We start from the raw sequence: 19,753 nt of genomic DNA, 5'->3' as shown, positions 1-19,753 counted from the left end.
GCTTGTGATGGGCTGGGAGGAACGGGCACCTGCACCCAGACCAGACGCCTGGAGGGTGCTTGCTGCCAGGCTAGTTGGGGCCCGTGTTTAGCATCACTCTTTGATTTAGTCTCAAGAATTATTTGTTCATTTTTAAAACAGGAAGAAATATTTTGATATATGTAAATAGAGAGTTTTAAATTTTTATTTTAAAATATATGTGCCACAAAACTCACTTGTGTGTGTGACAACAATTCTAAAACTGATTGGGTCTTGCTGCCACCACTGCCATCGGGAGACAGGACGGGTCCCTCAGTCCAAAAGAGCCCTGGAGAGAGTTGAAGAAACACTCCTCTCTGAAAGCCACCAGCCTCTCTGCAGCCGCTCTTCCTTCCAAAGCCTTTTTTCAACCCAGGCAGACAGGATTCCAGGGCTCCCTGCTCTCCCCGTGCTGCTTCCTGCTGCAGCAGAAGGGACCCCCGCATCCTCCCTCTGCCTCCCCAAGGTCCCGCACATCCAGCTCAGCTTCCTTGCAGCCTCGTTGCCTTCCTCTCGCCCTTGTTCAATCTCTTCCTTCAACATCATTCCTACAAATATTTTCTCTTATAATGAAGATCTTTAGTAAATCCAGTAAAATTCATGATGAGATCCCTTGTAACGAGACCAGTTCCTGTCACACACGGCTGGCCGTGGACAGTTGCTCCCGCCCTCCATCTAGCTCTTCTCTGGAGGTTGGGCCTGGGGAATGGATGGGTTTCAGAAGTGCCTGCCTCCTGACCCCTGGAGACCTTCTCAGTTCCCGGGTGGAGTGGATGTGGTGACAGTGGGCTTTTCTAATAAAAACGCTTCCCCACACATGAACTGGAAAACCCCAGGAAAAAATACCATTTTTAATTCACTGCATAAGAACACATCTCTGTATTTTTAAGTGAGTCAAGTTTAGGGACCATATTTAGAGCATGATGGGGTTTTACTGCCTCATGTTTAATTAATGTCTGTATAGTTTGTTACTTAGCTATAGCTTACTCAGTCATTCTATTATTGGATATATGGGCTATCTCCTATTCTTTTCTATTATAAAATTCTTTTCTAATTATTACAGCAGCCGGGCTGGTGCACACCTGTAATCCCAGAGACTCCAGATGCTAAGGCAGGAGCATTGCAAGTTCAAGGCCAGCATGGGCAACTTAGTGAGACCCTGTCTCAAAATTAAAAATAAAATGGGCTGGGGAAATAGCTCAGTGGTAAAATGCCCCGGGGTTCAATCCAGAGAGGGGGGAGGGGGTATGCAGAATATGCAGAATAAGGCAACACTGTCCTTTCAGAGGTGCATGCAGTTTGAGTGGTAGGTAGGAAATTTTTAAAAATTCTGCATATCCCTTGACAGCAATTCTGTGTCTAGGTGATTATCTTAAGGCTATCAGTATGGATGAACAGTAAGACAGGTCCGTGCAAACGTTCATTATGTGTTTTCTAGTTTTTTACTTTTCTAGACAATCTTAATCCAATGTTGAAAGATAAATAAAATATGTACAACAACTATAAAATAGAAGACTTAATATAGTCATTAAAATTATTTGTTAGAAAGGGCTGTGTGGGGCTGGGATTGTGGCTCAGTGGTAGAGCACTCGCCTAGCATGGGCGGGACCCAGGATCAATCCTCAGCACCACATAAAAATAAAGGCATTGTGTTGTGTCCATCTACACCTAAAAATATAATAAAATGTTTTTAAAAAAAGAAAGAAAGGGCTTTGTGCATCTGACTGTAGCGAATCAGCTCATATCAGACTAACCTGTCTTGCTCTACTTTGAATATCTGAGATTGAGTAATTTATAATGAGCAGAATTTATTGGATTACTATTCTGGATGCTAGGAAATGTGATATTAAGATGTCTGGCTATATTTGGAGTAAAGAAGTATTAAGGTTGAACGTAGTCATAGGGTGGGGCCCTGATCCAATAGGACTAGTAAACTCAAAACAAGAGACTAGTATGTTCCCTCCCTCTCTCTCAGTGCTCATGCCCCAAGGAAAGGCCATGTGAGAACACAGTGAAGAAGTGGCCCTCTGCAAGCCAAGAAGAGAACCCTCACCAGAAACCAAATTGGCTGATACTTTGATCTTGTATCTGTAGCTTCCAGAAATGTGAGAAAATAAAATTCAATTGGTTAACCACAAGGCCTATGGTATTTTGTTATAGCAGCTGGAATAGACTAGTACTCTGGGAAAGCTAGCTAGATAGATATAAATAAATAGATAGATAGATAGATAGATAGATATAAAGATATATCTATCCTAAGTTCCTTAGTGATGGGGAACAATGTCAAGGTCAGCATGCCTTCCAAGTCTGATAGAGCTGGCCTTGCATTCTGTCTCTACCATTTACCAGCTGCATGATTTTGGCCATGCCCCTTCTTCTTCCTCTTTCTCTTCCTCTGGAAAATAGGGTTAGCAATACTGGCACGGGAAGAGCCTAGGACTGTGTCTGGCACATAATAGATACTCCATCAACTTTGATATTCATCCTATAGCATTAAGTGAAAAAAGCAGAGGACAAGAAAATATGTATATTATCCTATTACCCTGGCTTTTTAAAAATTAAAAATGTCTATAGATTCAGGGGAAAGAACAGCATCTGCTGTGGCTCTCTAACTGGTAACCTAATGGAAGATACTTTCTAATTTCTGCCTAGGTTCATTCTCTCTCCCCTTCTGTTCATCCCTCCCTCCCTCCCTCCCTCCCTTCCTTATTCCTTCCACAAATATGTGCTAATTTGGTAACAGTTTGAGGGGAGAGTTGACCCTTCTACATATTTGTCTACACATGTCTGCACCAACACGTGTGACCAGCCCTGGCCTCTGCACTTCCTGGCCCTGGGTTGGGAGGGAACTGGTGACTCGCTCGGTTTCTTCTCAGGGCTGTCCTGAGGTGAGTCTGCTCAGGTTTTATTGGCCCAAGTCCCTGTAAATCTAGCTTAGCTTTAAAGGGGAATTTATGGGATTCTGGTGGTCTGGGATAAGAGACGGTGGACGGCCATAAACCCGGCGTGAGGCCTCGACCATCAGGAGCTGCGGCTCTGGAGGCCCTGACCAGGTTACAGGCCCCCTGATGGCTGTGAACACTCCAAAGTGGCTCAGCAAGTAAGTGGGCCTTGGCTGCCCTGTCCTGCTGGGCTGAGGTGGCTGGAAGAAAAGCCTGACCGTTCCCTTTCCTGGTTCTCCTGAACGGGGAAAAGGGTACCGCAAAGCATCTGTTGGGCACACAGGGCCTTGGGAGCTAAATGCAGCTTGACTCTGCCTTTGTGGATTGCCCTTAGGTGAGCCACTGGCCCTCCCTGGGCCTGGGAGGTGGGCCCATGCTCTGTCATCACTCGGCGTCCCATGCTCTGTCATCTCTGTGTCCCACTTGTCAGAGCCTGACATGCGGGAAGACCAGTCCCAGCACTTGCACTGCTCAGAGGGAAACTGAGGCTCAGCAGGGACTGCAGCCCTGCTGTGCACTGCCTAGAGAGTCCATGCTCAGACTCCTGGGGAAGGGCTGCTGGTGAGACCTGGTTGGCCTGGAGCTGCCCTTTCATGGCTGCTGGTGCACACAGCCCAAGAAAGCAGGCCCGCCCCAGGGAGGCTGTGACCTAGTTTCCCTTCCTGTAAAGACACCCTTTTCGAGGTATCAAATGCAACAGGCACCATTCCAGGGAGTCCACGTGTATTATCTCACTTAATCCCAATAGCTTAGCTCATCTCTGCAGCTACGACTCTTATCTCCATTTTACAAATGAAACAGAGGTGCAGAAAGGTGAGGTGACTCATTCCAGAGTCAAACACCAGAAAGTGAGTGGCTTTAGACCAGGTGTGTGTGTGTGTGTGTGTGTGTGTGTGTGTGTGACCAGAGGTTGACCAGTTCCCCTAATCACAGCATCTGGCATGGAGTCGGCATGAAGGTGAACGTGGAACAGCCCACCCAGCCAGCCACCCTCCCTATACCTACACCCTCTATTGTGGGTCTTACTGTGTGGAGGGATGTCCCCAGTGGGGCCCTGGGCTTAGTGACCCTGCTGATCTGTAAGAGTTGGATGCGCCCCTGTTTTCTCTTCCATGTGTGAAATAAGTTGGGCAAAGCCACATTTCAGGATATACTGATGTTCAGCAGCCCTGGGGCCTCAAGGTCCTTGTCCTGAAGGCTGTCACAGACTTGCAGGGAGGAGAGGCCTTAGCTGCACTGAAAAGCACCAGGGTGGCAGTACTGAGTGTCCCAATCCAACTCTGGAGTGACAGAATACATGTGAGTTGCCAGGCCTGTGCAGGTGGACAGGTGCACCCTGAGTGGCAGCCCCACAAGGGATTCTGGGAGCTGTGCTGTGCAGTCAGGGAGGTGAGAGCCCAGGGAATGTGCCAGGAGGAGAAGCTGGGCTCTGAGTGCCCACAGTGTGAGAGGGTCAGGCCCCTGAACAGATGGCAGGGGCCTGACAGGAGCTGCAAAGCATCATGGGAGTGTAAGGAGACACACAGGTGAAAGGACCCCAGGTTATGGGGCACCCAGGGCCAGGCTGAAGGTACTTGAATTTATTAAATGCCCCGCAGAGCTGGCCCTGTGTGCAGTATTGATTATCATGTCATTGACTCCACCCTGTAAAATTCTCCCCATTTTACAGACTCAGGAAAGTATGACCATCTCCAATTCTGAATCCCTCTCTAACTGCTGCATAAGTTCAAGGATTGGCAGATTAATAGCTCAAGAGCCAGAGATCTATTTTTCTAAATAAAGTTTTATTGGAACACAGCCCCACTCACTCCTTTACATACTTCTCATGACTGCTGTTTATGGTACAACAGCAGAGTGGAGTCGTGGTGGCAGGGGCTGAATGGCCCCCAGAGCCTCAATTGTTTCTTGTCTTGCCTGGTAAAGTTTGCTGACTTGCTCTGTGGGCTTGGGCAAGTCACTTTCCCCCTCTGAGCCTGCCTAGCCAACTTCTGAGGGTTGTAATGAAGCTCCGGGGTGATGGCTGGGAACCTTTACTGTAAACTGTAAAGGGCAGTGCCTTTTTCCAGCCTGCTACTGGGTAGGCACTAGAAGTCTGCTAGTGAAGGAGAAGGCAGCACCACGTAGGCCTTCCCCCACCCGGCTGCGGGTGCTGCTGAGGCTGCAGGGTGGCGCGTCTGGGCCTGAGTTGCTGAACGTGTCCATGTCCACTCACACAGACTTGGCAGGTTTCAGCATAAATTAAAATTCTTGTGGGGAGTCACCTTATATGTGGTGCCACTTTACAGCCAACTCATTACGATAATTTGCAAAGCTCTCTGGTGTGTAGCTGGAGCCATTTGCTTCAGATTTGCTGGCTGTGACCTCATCCAGACTGCCCAGCCCTGTATTTGGTGAACCTCAAATCTTGGAGGCTGGTCCTCATCAGTCTATCCTCAGGGTCATCCGAGTCTGACCTTTCTGGGGATAGACTGCTTCTCAAACAAGGCCCTGCCTCCCTTCCCCAAGCTGGAGGAGAAATAGATGAAATAAGTGTCCTCATCATTCCTTTCCGGGTGCTTCCTGTAAGCTAGGCACCGTGCCAAGGGCATTGTATTTATAATCTCGCCTGTTCCCATAACCTTGTAAGGTAGGTGTCAGTACCATTTGACAGATAAGAAGACTGAGGCTTGATGAGGAAAGTAGACCAAATTCTTACCTAACTTCAGAAGTGCCAGTCCAGGTTCCACTGTGGATTTGCTGTGTGACCATGAAAGGTTCTTGCTCGCTCGGAGCCTCAGTTTATTTATTAATAAAATAGATAGTCAGTTCCAGCTCTTGACGTTCTAAGATTTCTTACCAACTTGTAAAAATGAACATGGGACCCATCAGTCTCCGGTGAAGAGGAGCTTCATTTGCATAGGGAAAGCCGCCTCCGAAGTCCACTCTTGGCCCCCTGTGGCACAGAGGGAGATGAGGCTGCTGGGTGCCAGCCCTTTCCCGGGGCACCCCCACTTCCTCCTCAGGGCAGCAGGGCAGTCCGTGTGGCTCTCTCACTCCCTGGAGACAGTGTGGGCAGGAAGGGGTCTCCCCATCTGGGCCTTGCTATGCCCTTGGAGCAGAGAGGCCAGACTCCAGCAGTGGGAGATGGCGCCCATGTCTTTGCTGACAGACTCCCTGTGCTAGGCAGCACCCATATCTTTGTGGTGGTGACAGCATCTCTGGGACACACGTCAGCCCCCTGGTTTAACCTTCCAGCCTTCAAGCAAGCAGGAAGCCTGGGCGAGAGTCTGGTATGGGCTTTGGGAGACCTTTCTATGGGCCCTGTGATCTGCAGTGGCTGTATGACCTTGGTGGCCACTTGCCAGCTCTGGTGTTCAGTGTCCCTCTGCAAGGTTGGGATGTCAAACTTTCCCTCCAGGGCTCTGTGGCAGTACAAGAGAAAAGGGCTGAAATGGACTTGGAGCACCAACCAGTGCCAAATTGTGACTGGAGAGGCTCTCTCCCTAATCCAGCCTGTTTATCTATTGTAGAAAAACCTCTGTCTCCAGGCAGGAAACAGCTGATAATGACCGTTTCTTTCCACAGAGTTGATGGGTTTGACCTCAACTCAGCCTGTAACTCCCTGTGTGTACTTAGCAAACTGCTTAACCTCTCTGATCTTCCTTGGGGTCCCAGTTGGAGATGCTTGTTTGGGGGTCTATAGTTACTCATCAGTTGATTGAGAGGTAGCAGGACAGAGCTGGACCTTGAAATCTAAGACGTCTGGATTTGGGTTGTGGCCCTACCTCTTACAGACCTCTGAGCCTGGACCGAGGCAGCTAATCTGTCCAAACCTTGGCTTTTCCTCATCTGGAGAATGGCTGTACTGGCCCTACCCTGGGATAGACAGTGGCCAAGTAAGGGCTTCGAAAACTCAAGGCTCCCACTGCTCATCCCGGGGCCCAAAGTCTTCCTTTCCTGCACACAGCTCCTACATGTCCTCAAGGAAGGCTCAGAACTGCACCCGCCCCCCCCCCCAGGACTCTGGAGGAAGACCCTGGCGGAGCAGCCCCGAGTGATGATTAAGCGCGCTCTGCTCCAAATGCTATTAATGGTCATAAAATTATCCACAGTTTTCTGAGGCCCCGTCCCAAGGCTTGCCTCAGTGGGACAATAAAATCACATGCAGAAACCATTTGGAAAAGGCGAGGACGGCCAAGCAGAGATGGAGTGAAACGGGCTGCAGCCTGCTCTCATTAACTCCAGCCATTCACATTTGTTACCAGGGATTTCTTTTTAATTAAAAAACAACCAAGTTATTAAAAAATAAGCCTGTGAGGGGCTGGCTGAGCAGCCGCCGAGGCCAGCGGAGCAAGCGTTCCCCACAGCAGGACGGGAAGGTGGCGTGGAGCAGATGCTCATCTGAGCCCCCCAACAGGCTGCCCGAGCCCCTTGACTGCCAGGGACCTCGAGAGCAGGGCAGTCTCCTCTGCATACTAATGCTTGGGTGAGAGTGTCTCTTCCCTGAGCTTGTTTTCTCCTCTGTCAAATGGGGACACTGGCATGCATACCTCCCTCAGAGGGCAGTGGGACCCTGGGTGTTGATCTAGGTGCTGCTCTCCTTGTCCTTAGCTTAAGCGGTTGGCTATGTTCTGGTCTTCCCTTTTTTTTCTCACCTTGATGCTTTATCTCGCTCAGCGTTGACAGTGCCTGGACAACCCTTGGACCCCTTGATAAAATTTTATTGCATCTGTAGGGCACCTTATAGGTCTGGAAGTGCAGTTTAACCTCAAGGATGTTTTCCATTCCGCACGCACCTGTAGGTGCCAGCACTGTGCCAGGGCTTGTGCGCTTCTGCTTTCCAAACCTCACGGCGTCCCTGGAGAACTGGTGTGACTGTCCCTTGTTGCCCAGGGGAGCAGAGGTTCAGCCACATTCAGGGATTTGCCCAGTGGCATTGTGGGCTTCGGGCAGAGGTGGGGGTCACACTATGGTCTAAAGGTCACCAAGTCCATGTCCTTACCTCCTCTGCATCACCCCCAGAGGTGACAAAGTAGAAAGCCCAAGATGTTCCAGGTTAACCATCCTCATCTATAGATGAGAAAGAGGCCCAGAGAGGGGAAGGAGCTCAGAGCAACTGTGCCTGACGTTTGTATCACTTTGCGTAGCTTTTCAAGGCCTGTCACATCTATTGCTTCAATTAGGCTTCCTAGAGACCTGTAGTGGGCAAGGTTGGGCATTCAACAGGTTGCCAGAAAATGGAGGGTGGAGTGGAGGGGAATGATCACACACCACCTCTTTGCTGTGAAATGTGATTTGGGAAGCAGCACAGGTGGGGCTTTGGTACCAGGGACAGTAGTGCTGTTGGACCACATCTCCTCCTTGGCACACATGTGCGAGTACCTGTGGGGACCCCCCCCACATGCTGGCACAGGTGCAGCAACCATGCAAGGATTGAGGTGCAAGCATCAGGAACGACAGGCTGTGAACTCCAAGACACCAGGGGTTTGTTCTGCTCACCTGTTTCTTGCTGTTAGAATAGTGCCTGGTTCACATTAAGTGCCCAGTGTTTGCATAATGGTCCTCTCAGCAGTGAAGCCTTGGCATCTGTGTTGGAGATCTGGGGATTTTATTACTGGTCTTGCTGGTTGGGATTTTGGTGAGGAAGCACGGTCCCTCAGGTGGCTCCAGTGCTCCTTCCCAGCCGTAACTGATGCCCACCCTCTCCCTGTGCCCTCCTGCAGGCTGTCACCGCTCACTTGTCTCCTCTCTCCCTGTGGTTTTTGCCTAGTGAATGGGAGCTATGGTCACTGCACCCCCGGCTCGGAGAAGGGTCTGCTGGATCTGGATCTTGCTGAGGGCCCCAGCCCCACCTGTCACCAGGGACTGTTTCTCCCTGCAGGAAGTCCGCCACCCCGGGGCCACCCCCCAGCCTGCGAGAGGCTGCTGCATTTCCCCCACCCTAACAGGTACGTGCCCATCCCTACCTGTCCACCATTTCCTGTGGACAGTCCCTGAGGTCCAAGGATCAAGGGCCTCAGGATCTCACCTAGTCTGCCTAACATGTGGGACATGCAGGGAAACTGAGGCTCAGGAGGGCCAGGGACTGGTCAGAGATGCCTGATCCCCAAATCAAGGTGCAGCAGGTTTGGTTTCTCCTGAGACTCACTCCTTGCATTGCAGATGGCTGCTTTCTCAATGTCTCTTATAAGGTCATCCCTTGATCTGTGTCCTAATCTCCTCTTCTTTTTGCAGGTGGTACTAGGGATTGTACTCAGGGGGACTCGACTACTGAACCACATCCCCAGCCTTATTTTGTATTTTATTTAGAGACAGGGTCTCACTGAGTTGCTTAATGCCTTGCCGTTGCTGGGGCTGGTTTGACTTCGAGATCCTCCTGTCTCAGCCTCTCGGGTTGCTGGGATTACAGGCTGTGCCACCATGCCCAGACTAATCTCCTCTTCCTACGAGGAGATTAACCTCACTTAGCCTTAATTACTTCCTCAAAGGTCCTGTCTCCAAACACTGCCACACTGTGGGGTTGGACTCTGACATATGGATGGGGGGTGGGCACAGTTCAGTTCCCAACATGCAACACACATCTTTTAGGCTTTAAGCTGTGCATGGTTTATCAAGAGTCAAGTGCATTTATCTGCCTAATTATTCACAAGACTTCCTAGCAGTGCCCAGTTTCCAGGGAAATTCATTCTATGTCAGGTGGAAGCTGTGCTATCCTAGGGCGAGCTAAAGAAGGGGGTTTGTGTTTGTTTGACACAATCAAAAATATCATTTGTCATTTTAAATGTTATCTTGACAATGGAGGGCAAGGAGAGTCTGAACCCAGTGTCCTACTCTGGCAAAGTCACTGCTACCAAAGTGGTAGAATTTGAGCTGGCACTTTTAGGAAAGAGGAAAAGAGGGCCCAGGCCAACACATATCCCAAATCCTGTTCCTTACCCATCACTGCTGGTACCATGCACTTGGGTGGCCTCTCAGTCTCAGGCCCCTTGGTCTGCCACCTGAGCTCCTGCCACAGCCACTTGCCAGCCTTCTTGCCTCCAGGTTAACTCCCTGATGCTAACCAAATGGCTCCCTCTCAGCCAGAGACTGCATGTGCATGTTCTCCCACTGAAGCCACTCTGTCCCAGGGTCCCATTGCAAAAAAGCAACAGTCACAGGTTCTTCTTGTGAGCCATGGGCTCCGCTGAGTGCTGTGTAAAGACTGATTCCCCCAACCCACCATCACCATGTGGTGGGGAAACCGAGGCCAGGGGGTTATGTACATAGGCCAGCGGCATCTAGCCGGTTGTGAAGAGGTTTAAATAGCCTCAACGACATCCTGATGTTGTCATTCCTGTGTGTAAAGTGGCTGCCCCCACAGCCATCGTTAGAATGGTGCAGAAGTCTTCACTCCGTACCTTACTGGCTCTCTGGGTGACCTCAGGCAAGAAGCTGAGCCTTCTTTCCTTAAAACAAGGTTAGAAATACAGAGTGAGGAGAGCTTGTGATCTGGCCCTGGCTGCCCACCCTGCAGCCTCCTTGGCAGCCGCACCAGCCTCTTGGCAGGCCCCACACACATCTCAGGTTGTGACCCGAGCCCCATCCCCCACCTTGTTCTTTTTTTTTAATACTGGGGATTAAACTCAAGGATATTTAACCACTGAGCCACATCCCCAGCCTTTTTTTTTTTTTTCATTCCAATAGCTCAGTCCCAGAATGCTAGATGTGCTCCTCTTTACTGCCATTAATGATTAGCCTGATAACTGTTTGCAAAAGGATGCTCCAAACAGAGGCTTTCCTGCTGCCTTTCTCTGCCCAGCCCACCTGTACCAGGCCCAGGATTGCAACCTCCTACACAGCATCCATGCTTTTATATTTTTAAACTCCACAAGGTCCTCACTGTTAGGTCTTCAATACATGGAGCTTTCTGCTAGCACTGGGAGGGGGTGTGCATTTGCTGTCTGCCTCAGAATCAAAGCTCCTGGTTCTCCTGGGCACAGACTGGGCAGCAGAATCCTTGGGTAGGAAGAGAGTTTGCTGGTGAGGGAGGTGGAGGGTTACTCATTAGAGCTGAGAAACAAACAGAAATCCCTTCTGCCACACCTGTGTTCAAGGAGAGTGTCAGGTCAGTTGTACACAGGATAAGAGAGCAGGGCTCCTGGTCCAGGTGTGGCATGGGTTTGCCACTGTGCGATGGTGGGCAAGCCTTGGGCCCTCTTGACTCCTCCATCTCTGCCGTGATGGAGCTGGAACCCGTGCCCAGGGTCCCTAGCTCTGGATCCTCTTCTACCCTGCACTTGGGGCTGGAACTGAGAGTGCTGCAGTTACAGGGAGCCAGAAGGGAGGGGCTGGGGCTGCAAGACCATCTAGGAAACAGAGGGACCACAGCAGTGCTGTAGCAGCAGTGATAATAGCATCATGCACCATGCCACCCACTTCCCAGAGGGCTGCCACTTGTTCCTGGCAACTGCCCTTTGAGTGCTACATAGAGGCTTAGTCCTTGTTTCATGGGTGAGGAAACCGAGACTCAGATGTGGGGTGGAAGGGATCTCATGAGGTGTCCTAGTCAGACTTTAGGCACAAAACTGGGCCTTTTGTTCTGCTGGCCAGCTAGAGGGGCTTTGCCTTCCTGGCCTTCTCCTTTTTGGAGTCCTCTGGTGACAGTCAGGCCCTGGTGTCTCTACCTATATCTTACCTGGTCCCCAGCCCAGGATGGTAGGCCCTACGGTGCGAGAATCCTTTTGTCTTCCTGAATCGGGCCTCCTGTGAAGTGGGCAGAGGGGATGCCTGTGCTTGTGAGAGGCCTTCTCTAGGAGACTGTGTGCCATGTTGAAGACAGCCACCGTGGCAAACCCCAGTCCTGGTATCTGCACCACCCTCACTGTCATGGGGAGGATCACCTTGATGTCACTCAGGATTTGCCTGAGCTGGCGCAGCTGGGACAGGGCTGAGTCTGGCCTTAGGTCCAGGCCTCCTGCCTCTGTGTGCTGCCCTGCCCGGCCTGCCCCTGGCTTCTCAGAATGCCAATTTCAGGCAGTCGTGGAGTCTGGGCCTGAAGTCCTGGGCCATTCCCCTGGGGGTCTTCTCCTCAGTTAGTGTTAAGGTGCCCCTGTACCGTGGTTGTGCTTCAGAGGCCCATTCACTGACGCCAATAGCTGGGAAGACAGGTTGCTGGGGCAGAACTTCAGAGGACATTTTTAGAAGATTTTTCACTTCCAAAAAACTTACAGAGATTAAAAAAGATTTCAGGGACATGTAAGTGGAATTTAAAATCTACTGGACCTGGCTATTTCTCAAAATGCTCAGCCTCCTTCCCACAGACCCCACAGGGGTCAGACCTTCCTCTGACCCCAGTGCAGGGAAGACCCCAGGGCAGCCTGGGAGGAGGGCCCCAGGCTGGAGTGGGGGCTGGTTTTGGTAAAAGGATGAGTGGGCCTTCCGGCATCACCTGTTCCCGCCTCCTGCCTCTCGACTGACCCCAGGCCCTCTTCCTCTCTCTCCTCTTCCCTCCACACTCTTCTCTGCTCTCAGACCACCCATCTCTGGTCTTCCTCTTCCTTTGCTTTTAGCCCTTGGCTTCTCTGGCAGCCCCGACGAGGCCTCCCCCTGTGCAGTGCCCACCTCCTCATGACCTCCCTGACCACTCTCTTCCAGGTCTCCCAGGCCCCAGGCCACGTATGTGAATGGCGGCCTCCCAACCACACCACACATCAAGCAGGAATCCCTGCCCAATTACCAGGCCATGGCCGAAGCCCGCACACCCCTGTTGACTCACTGCCGGGCCCCACCAGCCACTGGCCTGCACACGGATCTGGACCTCCCCAGCAGAGGCCTCGCCAACCCTGCACCTTCCTGCTACCTTCTGGGCAGTGAGCCCAGCTCTGGCCTGGGCCCGCAGCCTGAGGCCCACCCTCCTGAGGGCAGCTTGAAGCGCTGCTGCCTCTTGGGCCTGCCCCCAACTTCCTCGGCCTCCTCCTCGCCCTGCACCTCCTCTGACGTCACCCCCATCATCCGTTCCTCCCAGACAGCTCTGGTCACCTGTGTAAATGGACTCCGCAGCCCCCCTCTGTCAGGAGACCTGGGGGGTCCTGCCAAGCGGGCCCGGCCCGGCCCTGTGTCCACTGAGAGCCACGAGGGCAGCTTGCAACTTGAAGCCTGCCGGAAGACGGGCTTTCTGAAGCAGGAGCCTGCGGACGAGTTCTCAGAGCTCTTCGGGCCTCACCAGCAGGGCCTGCCGCCTCCCTACCCTTTGCCTCAGTTGCCAGCTGGCCCGGGCCTTACAGGCCTGGGGCTGGGCCTGGCCAGCAGGATGGTGGCCGGGCGGCAGGCATGCCGCTGGGTGGACTGCTGTGCAGCCTACGAGCAGCAGGAGGAGCTGGTGCGGCACATCGAGAAGAGCCACATCGACCAGCGCAAGGGTGAGGACTTCACATGCTTCTGGGCTGGCTGCGTGCGCCGCTACAAGCCCTTCAACGCCCGCTACAAGCTGCTCATCCATATGAGGGTGCACTCAGGCGAGAAGCCCAACAAGTGCATGGTGAGTCCCCTCAGGCTGCCCGGCCTCGCCCCAGCCCTGCAGAGCAGCACCCATCTCACTCCCCTGGAAGGGCGCCTTGGGAGCTAGGTACAGTGCTGTGGGCGTGGGCCCTGGTCAAGATGGTCAGTGCCGCCTGGTGCGGTGGCACCAGGGACTCCGGAGGCTGAGGCAGGTAGACTATGAGTCCAAAGCCAGCTTCAGCAACTTAGCAAGGCCCGAGCGAGTCACGGAGACGCTGCCTCTAAATTAAAAAATACAAAGAAAAGGGCTGGGGATGTGGCTCAGTGGTTAAGCACCCCTGGGTTCAATCTCTGGTACCTCCATAAAAAGGTGGTCAGTGCCACTGTCACAGCGAAACTTGGCAGTGCCACACTGTCCTCACCAGGTGCCCTGCCCCCCACCCTGAGGATCAGACATGCATTAGGTGTGCTTTAGCATGCTGCACGGCCTCCGAGGTCAAGCGGGCTTGGCCAGCCTCTCTCACGTGCACATGCTCCAAGCTCTACCTGGCGGAGGCCTTGACAGGCAGGCAGTGACACTCCTTCAGCACTGGACCTTCACCTTCCCAGAAAGGCTCTTGGGCCTCCTCCCAGAGCTGCCTACAGCTTGGCTGTCCTCAAGGAGCACTGGGTCCTCACAGGCATTGGGTCTGAGACCTCTGGGCCCCCAGAGAGGCTTTGGGCTAAGGTCAGGGGTCATCAAGAAAGGCCCCGCAGAGCAGCAGCAGTGTTCCCGCTGGCATGGAAACTAAGGTTTCTGTGGAGAGAAAGCAAGATACACGTGTTTGTATGCACACACATTCACGCACACACACACACACACTGACTGCTGGCAGCCTGGCCTCTGGCCCTTCTGACTGGTCATTTCTGTATTGTGCTCTCGCTGTGGTGGATATCTGTCATCAGAGTCCAGGAGCATAATATTAGTCCCTGATGCCTTCTGCCTGCCCCCAAGGCCCAGCCCGCCCTCCAGGAGAAGCTCCTGCCTGGGAGTGGAAGGCTGGGCCTCGGGTGTGCTCCACAGAACAAGGAGCATGGGCCACCCAGGCCACCGCTCAGTCTGAGCAGCAGCAGGGCTGGTCTGCAGGGGTCAGTGTTGTAGCCACGGTTGATTTCTTCCAGGCCTGTGCACTGTCACTGTCTCTGGCCCCACCTCGTGGAACCTTAGGTCTGGGAAGGAGCAGTGTCCCTGCTCCGCCCCGGGGAAGCCAGGCAGGAGGCAGGAAGCTCTGGCAGGGCCAGTGCTCACCTCGCCTCAGGCCTGTCACCTGTGGGGCCATGAGCCAGGCATACACGGGGTCAGCTCCTCAGGCCTTGAAGATGAGAAGGAGTTGATTTCACAGACAGGTGAGCGGCAGTGAGCCATCCGTGCCAAGGACAAGAGGAGGAGGGAGCCTGGTGTGTGGAGAGGAGGTGGGGAGGATGGGCTGAGCAGGCCATGGATTGATTTGTCACCTGCCTTTGGGCTGAGAGTGTGCTGGCCGGGGGCTGGTGACTGGCCAGGCTGGGGATGCCCCAGTTCATTTGGGGTTTTAGAACATGTGGCTTGCCGGAAGATGTGCCCCTGCTTGGGAGGCCATGACCAAAAGATAGTCCTCGGGCCAGGGCTGCTGGGAGGTGGTCTGGCTTTTCTCTCCCTGAGACCCTGGAGGGACAGCTGTAGTTCTCTGTCATGTGGGTGAGCCCATTGGTGTCTGCGAGGGCCTCAGTGGAGGCTACCTTGTCCCATGAACCCCAATATGATGTAGTCAGTGGTCTTCTTGCAGTGGGGCCTCCTGTGTGGGGTCACAACATCCTAAAGTACCCGTGTTGGACATTGGGGGCCTCAAGATGATCTAGTTCCCACCCATTTTCCAGCTTGGGAAGTGGAGGCCCAGGGAGGGAGGCCAGGCGGGTCAGTGCACTCTCAGGATCTCTCTCCTAGGCCTGTGGGATCTCACCTGATTCCAGACTCCGCAGGACACTTGGCTCCTGCCTGGCCCGGGGGACCCAGACCTGGACTGTCATATTCCCTGCCCTGCGGGACCTCACACTCAGGGATGGATCCCTGAGCCATCAGGGACGAGGACCAGTGGCAGCCTGGGATGGAGTGTGCCTAGGTCCAGGGAGGGGAGGTCTGGCAGGCTTCCTGGAGGCGGTGGTGTCCAGGCTCCCTGGTAACTGTGTTTAGTCTTTACAAGGGTGCTGTCAAACCCAGGGGTTTTTACAGGTGAAGAAACAAAGTCCAGCCAGCCTCCCTCTTGCTCCTAAGTGAGCGCTTGGTCTTGCCCTTTGGGATCAGGAGCACAGTTGATGATTACACTTGCAGGCGGTTGCTGAGTGCTGAGCGTGTGCAGGTGCTATTCTAAGTGGTAGAACCACAGCCCTGCAGGATGACATCGTTAACCCCAATCTGCAGATGAGGAATCTGAGGATCAGAGAGATTGCTCAACGGGCCCTAGGTCATACAGCTAAAGACAATGATATTAGCAACAACAATAAAGAAAGAATCATCGTAGTAGTAGTGACAATAAAAATAAAGCCTGAAGTTACACAGCTGTAACCATTGGAGTGGGATTTGAACCCACGTCTTTCTAAACTGTCATGCTCTTGTCCATAAATTTTCTGTTAATGATTCTCTGGAGCCTTAGGGCCGGCCCTGCTGGGTGCCACCATCTGCAGCCGGCAGCAACAATCTCCTCCCACAGCTTCCGAGGCCTCTCAGAGCCTCCAGGAGCCCCTCCTGCCTGCCATGGGGTGGGAGTGCCCTCCCCCACGATGTTGGCACAGTAGGTGACCCAGGGATGGGGCCGGCCCCAGCCCGCACCCAGATAAGTACAATCTCCCTTCCCTGTGAAATTATTAATTTCTCATGACAGGCGTCTGCTACCATGCGCTGTAATAGACAAAGGAATTTTGGACCTGGAGCCTCTGGAGAACAGGAAATAGATGAGACATTTTGATTGAAGAGTAAATGGCCACTAAAATAGCAGTTAATCCTTTTATTATCTCTCCAGCAGCCACTTCCACTGTTCTTTCATGAGGTAAGCTCCCCTCTCCTCATCCAGCCGTAACACCCCAGCCTTGCAGCTGCTTTGAATTTAGACTGCGGAGTCTCTGCTCAGTACCAGGCAGGCCCCAGGGTGCTGGCAGCAGCCAAGCGCTCTGCCCGGGCACCTTAGTCCTTCAGCCAGGCCTGGACTGGGGACTCGGTGGCCCCAGGGGAAATGGTGCCGTCTGTCCCCCTCCCTGCCCTCTGTGCAGTCCACAGGAAGCTCCCTGATCTCTTTGCAATATCCTGTTATGTTTCTTACGTTGTTTGAGATGTCTCAGCCTTATGAAATCCGGGGCTTCTTGTGCATCGCGATAACAAGGTTACATCCAACCCAAACACTGACGTGACGCCTCCAAGACGTCAGCTCTGAAGATTAGTCTTGTGCTTTCTTAGGTTGGTTCTCCCAGAGGGCCGAAATTCTGATTGTGTGAGGCTGCAGAAAGGACCAGCCTGTGGAGGCTGCTCCTCTGCACACCAGGAGGCAGAGGCAGAGGGAGAAAGGACAGCTGCTCAGAACCGTCCTTTTCCTATCCTGGGTTTTATAAATAACAAGAAGAAGGATCCCTTACTTTGGTACAGAATTTATCCAGAGCTGTGACCCTGCACGGGGAACGTATGGGCAGAGGTGCAAAGCCCAGGTCTGCATCCTACACACCTGGGTCCCGGCCTGGCTCTGCAGATTACCAGCTGGGTGACCTCAGGCAGGGAACCTACCCTCTCTGAACTAGAGGATACTCGACTGTAAAATGGAGCAACAAGAGTATAGCCTTTTAGTGCCGTTGTTATGAGGGTTAAAAGATATGATGCAGGGAAAGTGCTTGGGTAATTCTCTTCTTCCCCCATCACACTCTTTCCTATTGGTCATCTAAGGAGAGTAGTACAGTAGCCCTAGGAATGAGAACAGAGTTGTTTATAGAGATTTTTTTTCTGCTAAAGAAACTGAGGCTCAAACCAGCCATTGGTGGCAGAGCCTGGACTCGAGGTTGGTGAGTCCAGCAGCTTCTGCAGTGCTGGGCAGGCGCGGCCATCCGTGGGTGCTCCTGCAAGGGCAGCTCACCAGCGGTGCTGCCCATGTATCCTAGGCAGCCCTGATCCTTTGTGTCTTGTCCATTCAGCCATTTACAGGTGACTACTCTGCGCCCGACAGAGTCTGAACAGGGTGCCCGGTACTGGCATGGGGGCAGTAGTCAGTGGCGCTGGGAGGGGGCTCTAGAACGTGTGCCCTTCTGTCTGGATGAGCAGCTACAGCCTCAGGGCTGAACTCCATCCTGCCAAGCCTCCTCTATCCTTGAAGCTGCCTTGGCCTCTGGTCTCCACCTCTTAAGTCCCTCTCTACCATTTGCCAGTCTGTCTCAGATGTCTTTGAACCTGGAGCCGAGAAATACTCCTGGTCAAAAGGTGAACATTACTGATTAGTTAAATTTTAAGTAAACAAAACTGAGAACAGAAGTTGCCTGGCTGGACCTCTTGTGGGGGGCCTTGTGCATCATTTGGCCTGGTCTACGCTAACTCCCATCCCCATAGATCCAGGGCTTCAGGCTCCCCTTTTCACCTTGTTCGAGCCCCCTTATCCCACTCCAGTTTCCCCCTTGGGTGCTTGGGGTGAGGGAGGTAGAGGGAATTGTTACTGAGAGTCAAAGATTGTTTTATCCAGGCTCCGTGCTAGTCATTCTCCATTCCACCTCCAGAATAAAACTGCTCAAGTTGGGCGTGGTGGCGCACACCTGTAATCCCAGCAGCTTGGGAGGCTGAGGCAGGAGGACTGCAAGTTCGGACTAGCCTCGGCAATTTAGTGAAGCCTTAAGGAACTTAGCGAGACCCTGTCTCAAAATAAAAAATAAAAAGGGCTCTGGATGTGGCTCAGCGGTTAAATACCTCTGGATTCAATCCCCAGTACCAAAACCAAAACAACAAACAGACAAACCTCCAAGGCCCGGAGAGGCTAAATCTCAAGATCACAGTCTGCCCCAGGGAGGGAATTGATACCAACCAGATCTGCTGACCTGCCCGGCAGAGCTGTGAGCAGAGATCTGAAGAGTCCAGGATCTATATTGCCTGGGGTGTTCAGAGGAGAAGAGGATGAATGCATTCTGGGTCACAGTAAGTCCAGCTGTGAATCTGCAAGTTCATTTTACACAAGAAACTGTTCCTGATGTTCATGACCAAGTGGCCTGCTCTGTCTTATCCAGCTCAGCCGCCTGCACCATTCCATGGGCCACACTGCTATTTGCCACGCATCACTTTGCTCAGCCCTTTCCTTCAGCTCTGTGTTTTTCAAATCCCAGTGGGTGGAGCCCTTGGGCATCTACTCCTGCTCCCAGCCCCATGGGATGAGCACGTTTCAAGGCCAACACCCCAACCCATCTCAACATCTGTGCCTCATGCTAAGGCTTCCCTGGGAGCCTGCAGAGTCTGAGAAGACAGGTGGACCCGTCCAACTCCGTCATGTCCAGACAGGATGCAGAAGACAGGGTGGTTGGGAGCCCAGGATTGCAGAGCAAATGAGCATCGGTGGGAAAACGGATAACCACAAGTTGGGGAAGGTTTAGACTGTGGGAAAGTGGCCTGTGGACAAGGGAAGACGATGGGACTCGAGGCTTCTGACATCATGGGAAGAGGCTGCCCTTGAATCCTGTGATATTTTTGCTGGATGGTGGAGGGAAGTAGGGGAGCCAGGAGCTGTGGATCGGAGGCCTGGCTGTGCGACCCTGTCCAAGTCGGTCAAGGGGGACAGAAACATTATTAAAACACTTGGTTGCTTTTCAGCTTGTGGGGGGCCTCCAGGACACAGCCAGCCCTTAGAACATTCCAGGAGCCTGGGATTCCTATCCCCATTTTACAGACAGAAATGGGAAGTCTAATTCAGGCCGAAGTTCAGATCCCAAGTGCACTGTGGGGTCACATTTGAACCCAGATTCCAGATGGTGTCCCAGCTTAGTTTCATGCCACCTTCTAGGCAGAGAATCATGGTTCTGTTTGCAAGTATTGACAGAATACCCAGACCTGAATTCATTCAGCAAGCTGTCACTGGGTACCTCTTTGTATGCCTGGGTGGGCCCCTGGATCAAACCCAGCCTGTCCTCCAGGCCTTGGTCAGTGGGGAAACTGAGGGGCATTTGCATGGAACCATTTTGCCCAAAAAGTCAGTGTCCCATCATCTTGGACCTGTTCACCATGGCTTGATGGGATTTTTGCTGTCTTGGAGGGGAGGACACCTTGTGGGTTGAAGAGTGAGACATTTCACCTATTCCAAAATCAGTTACCT

At 52.7% G+C, this 19,753-nt stretch overlaps 1 protein-coding gene across 3 annotated transcripts in view; it reads left to right on the top strand.

Annotated features, from left to right (window-relative positions):
* The window catches only part of Glis1 (GLIS family zinc finger 1), a 195,533-nt gene that overhangs the window by 104,453 nt on the left and 71,327 nt on the right, over positions 1 to 19,753 (top strand). For all 3 annotated transcript variants that reach the window (XM_046451136.1, XM_058581484.1, XM_046451138.2), the window contains 2 exons: positions 8,710 to 8,887; positions 12,573 to 13,455. In XM_046451136.1, coding sequence (XP_046307092.1) covers positions 8,710 to 8,887; positions 12,573 to 13,455 — 1,061 coding nt within the window. The remainder of the gene's footprint in view (positions 1 to 8,709; positions 8,888 to 12,572; positions 13,456 to 19,753) is intronic.

This window comes from Marmota monax, unplaced genomic scaffold (genome assembly GCF_021218885.2).
Source record: "Marmota monax isolate L192 unplaced genomic scaffold, Marmota_monax_Labrador192_F-V1.1 WCK01_AAM20220418_F8-fsc00023, whole genome shotgun sequence".
Lineage (NCBI taxonomy): Eukaryota > Metazoa > Chordata > Mammalia > Rodentia > Sciuridae > Marmota > Marmota monax.
Note: the sequence above shows the minus strand (reverse complement) of the source record. Positions and strands in the feature narration are given on the sequence as shown.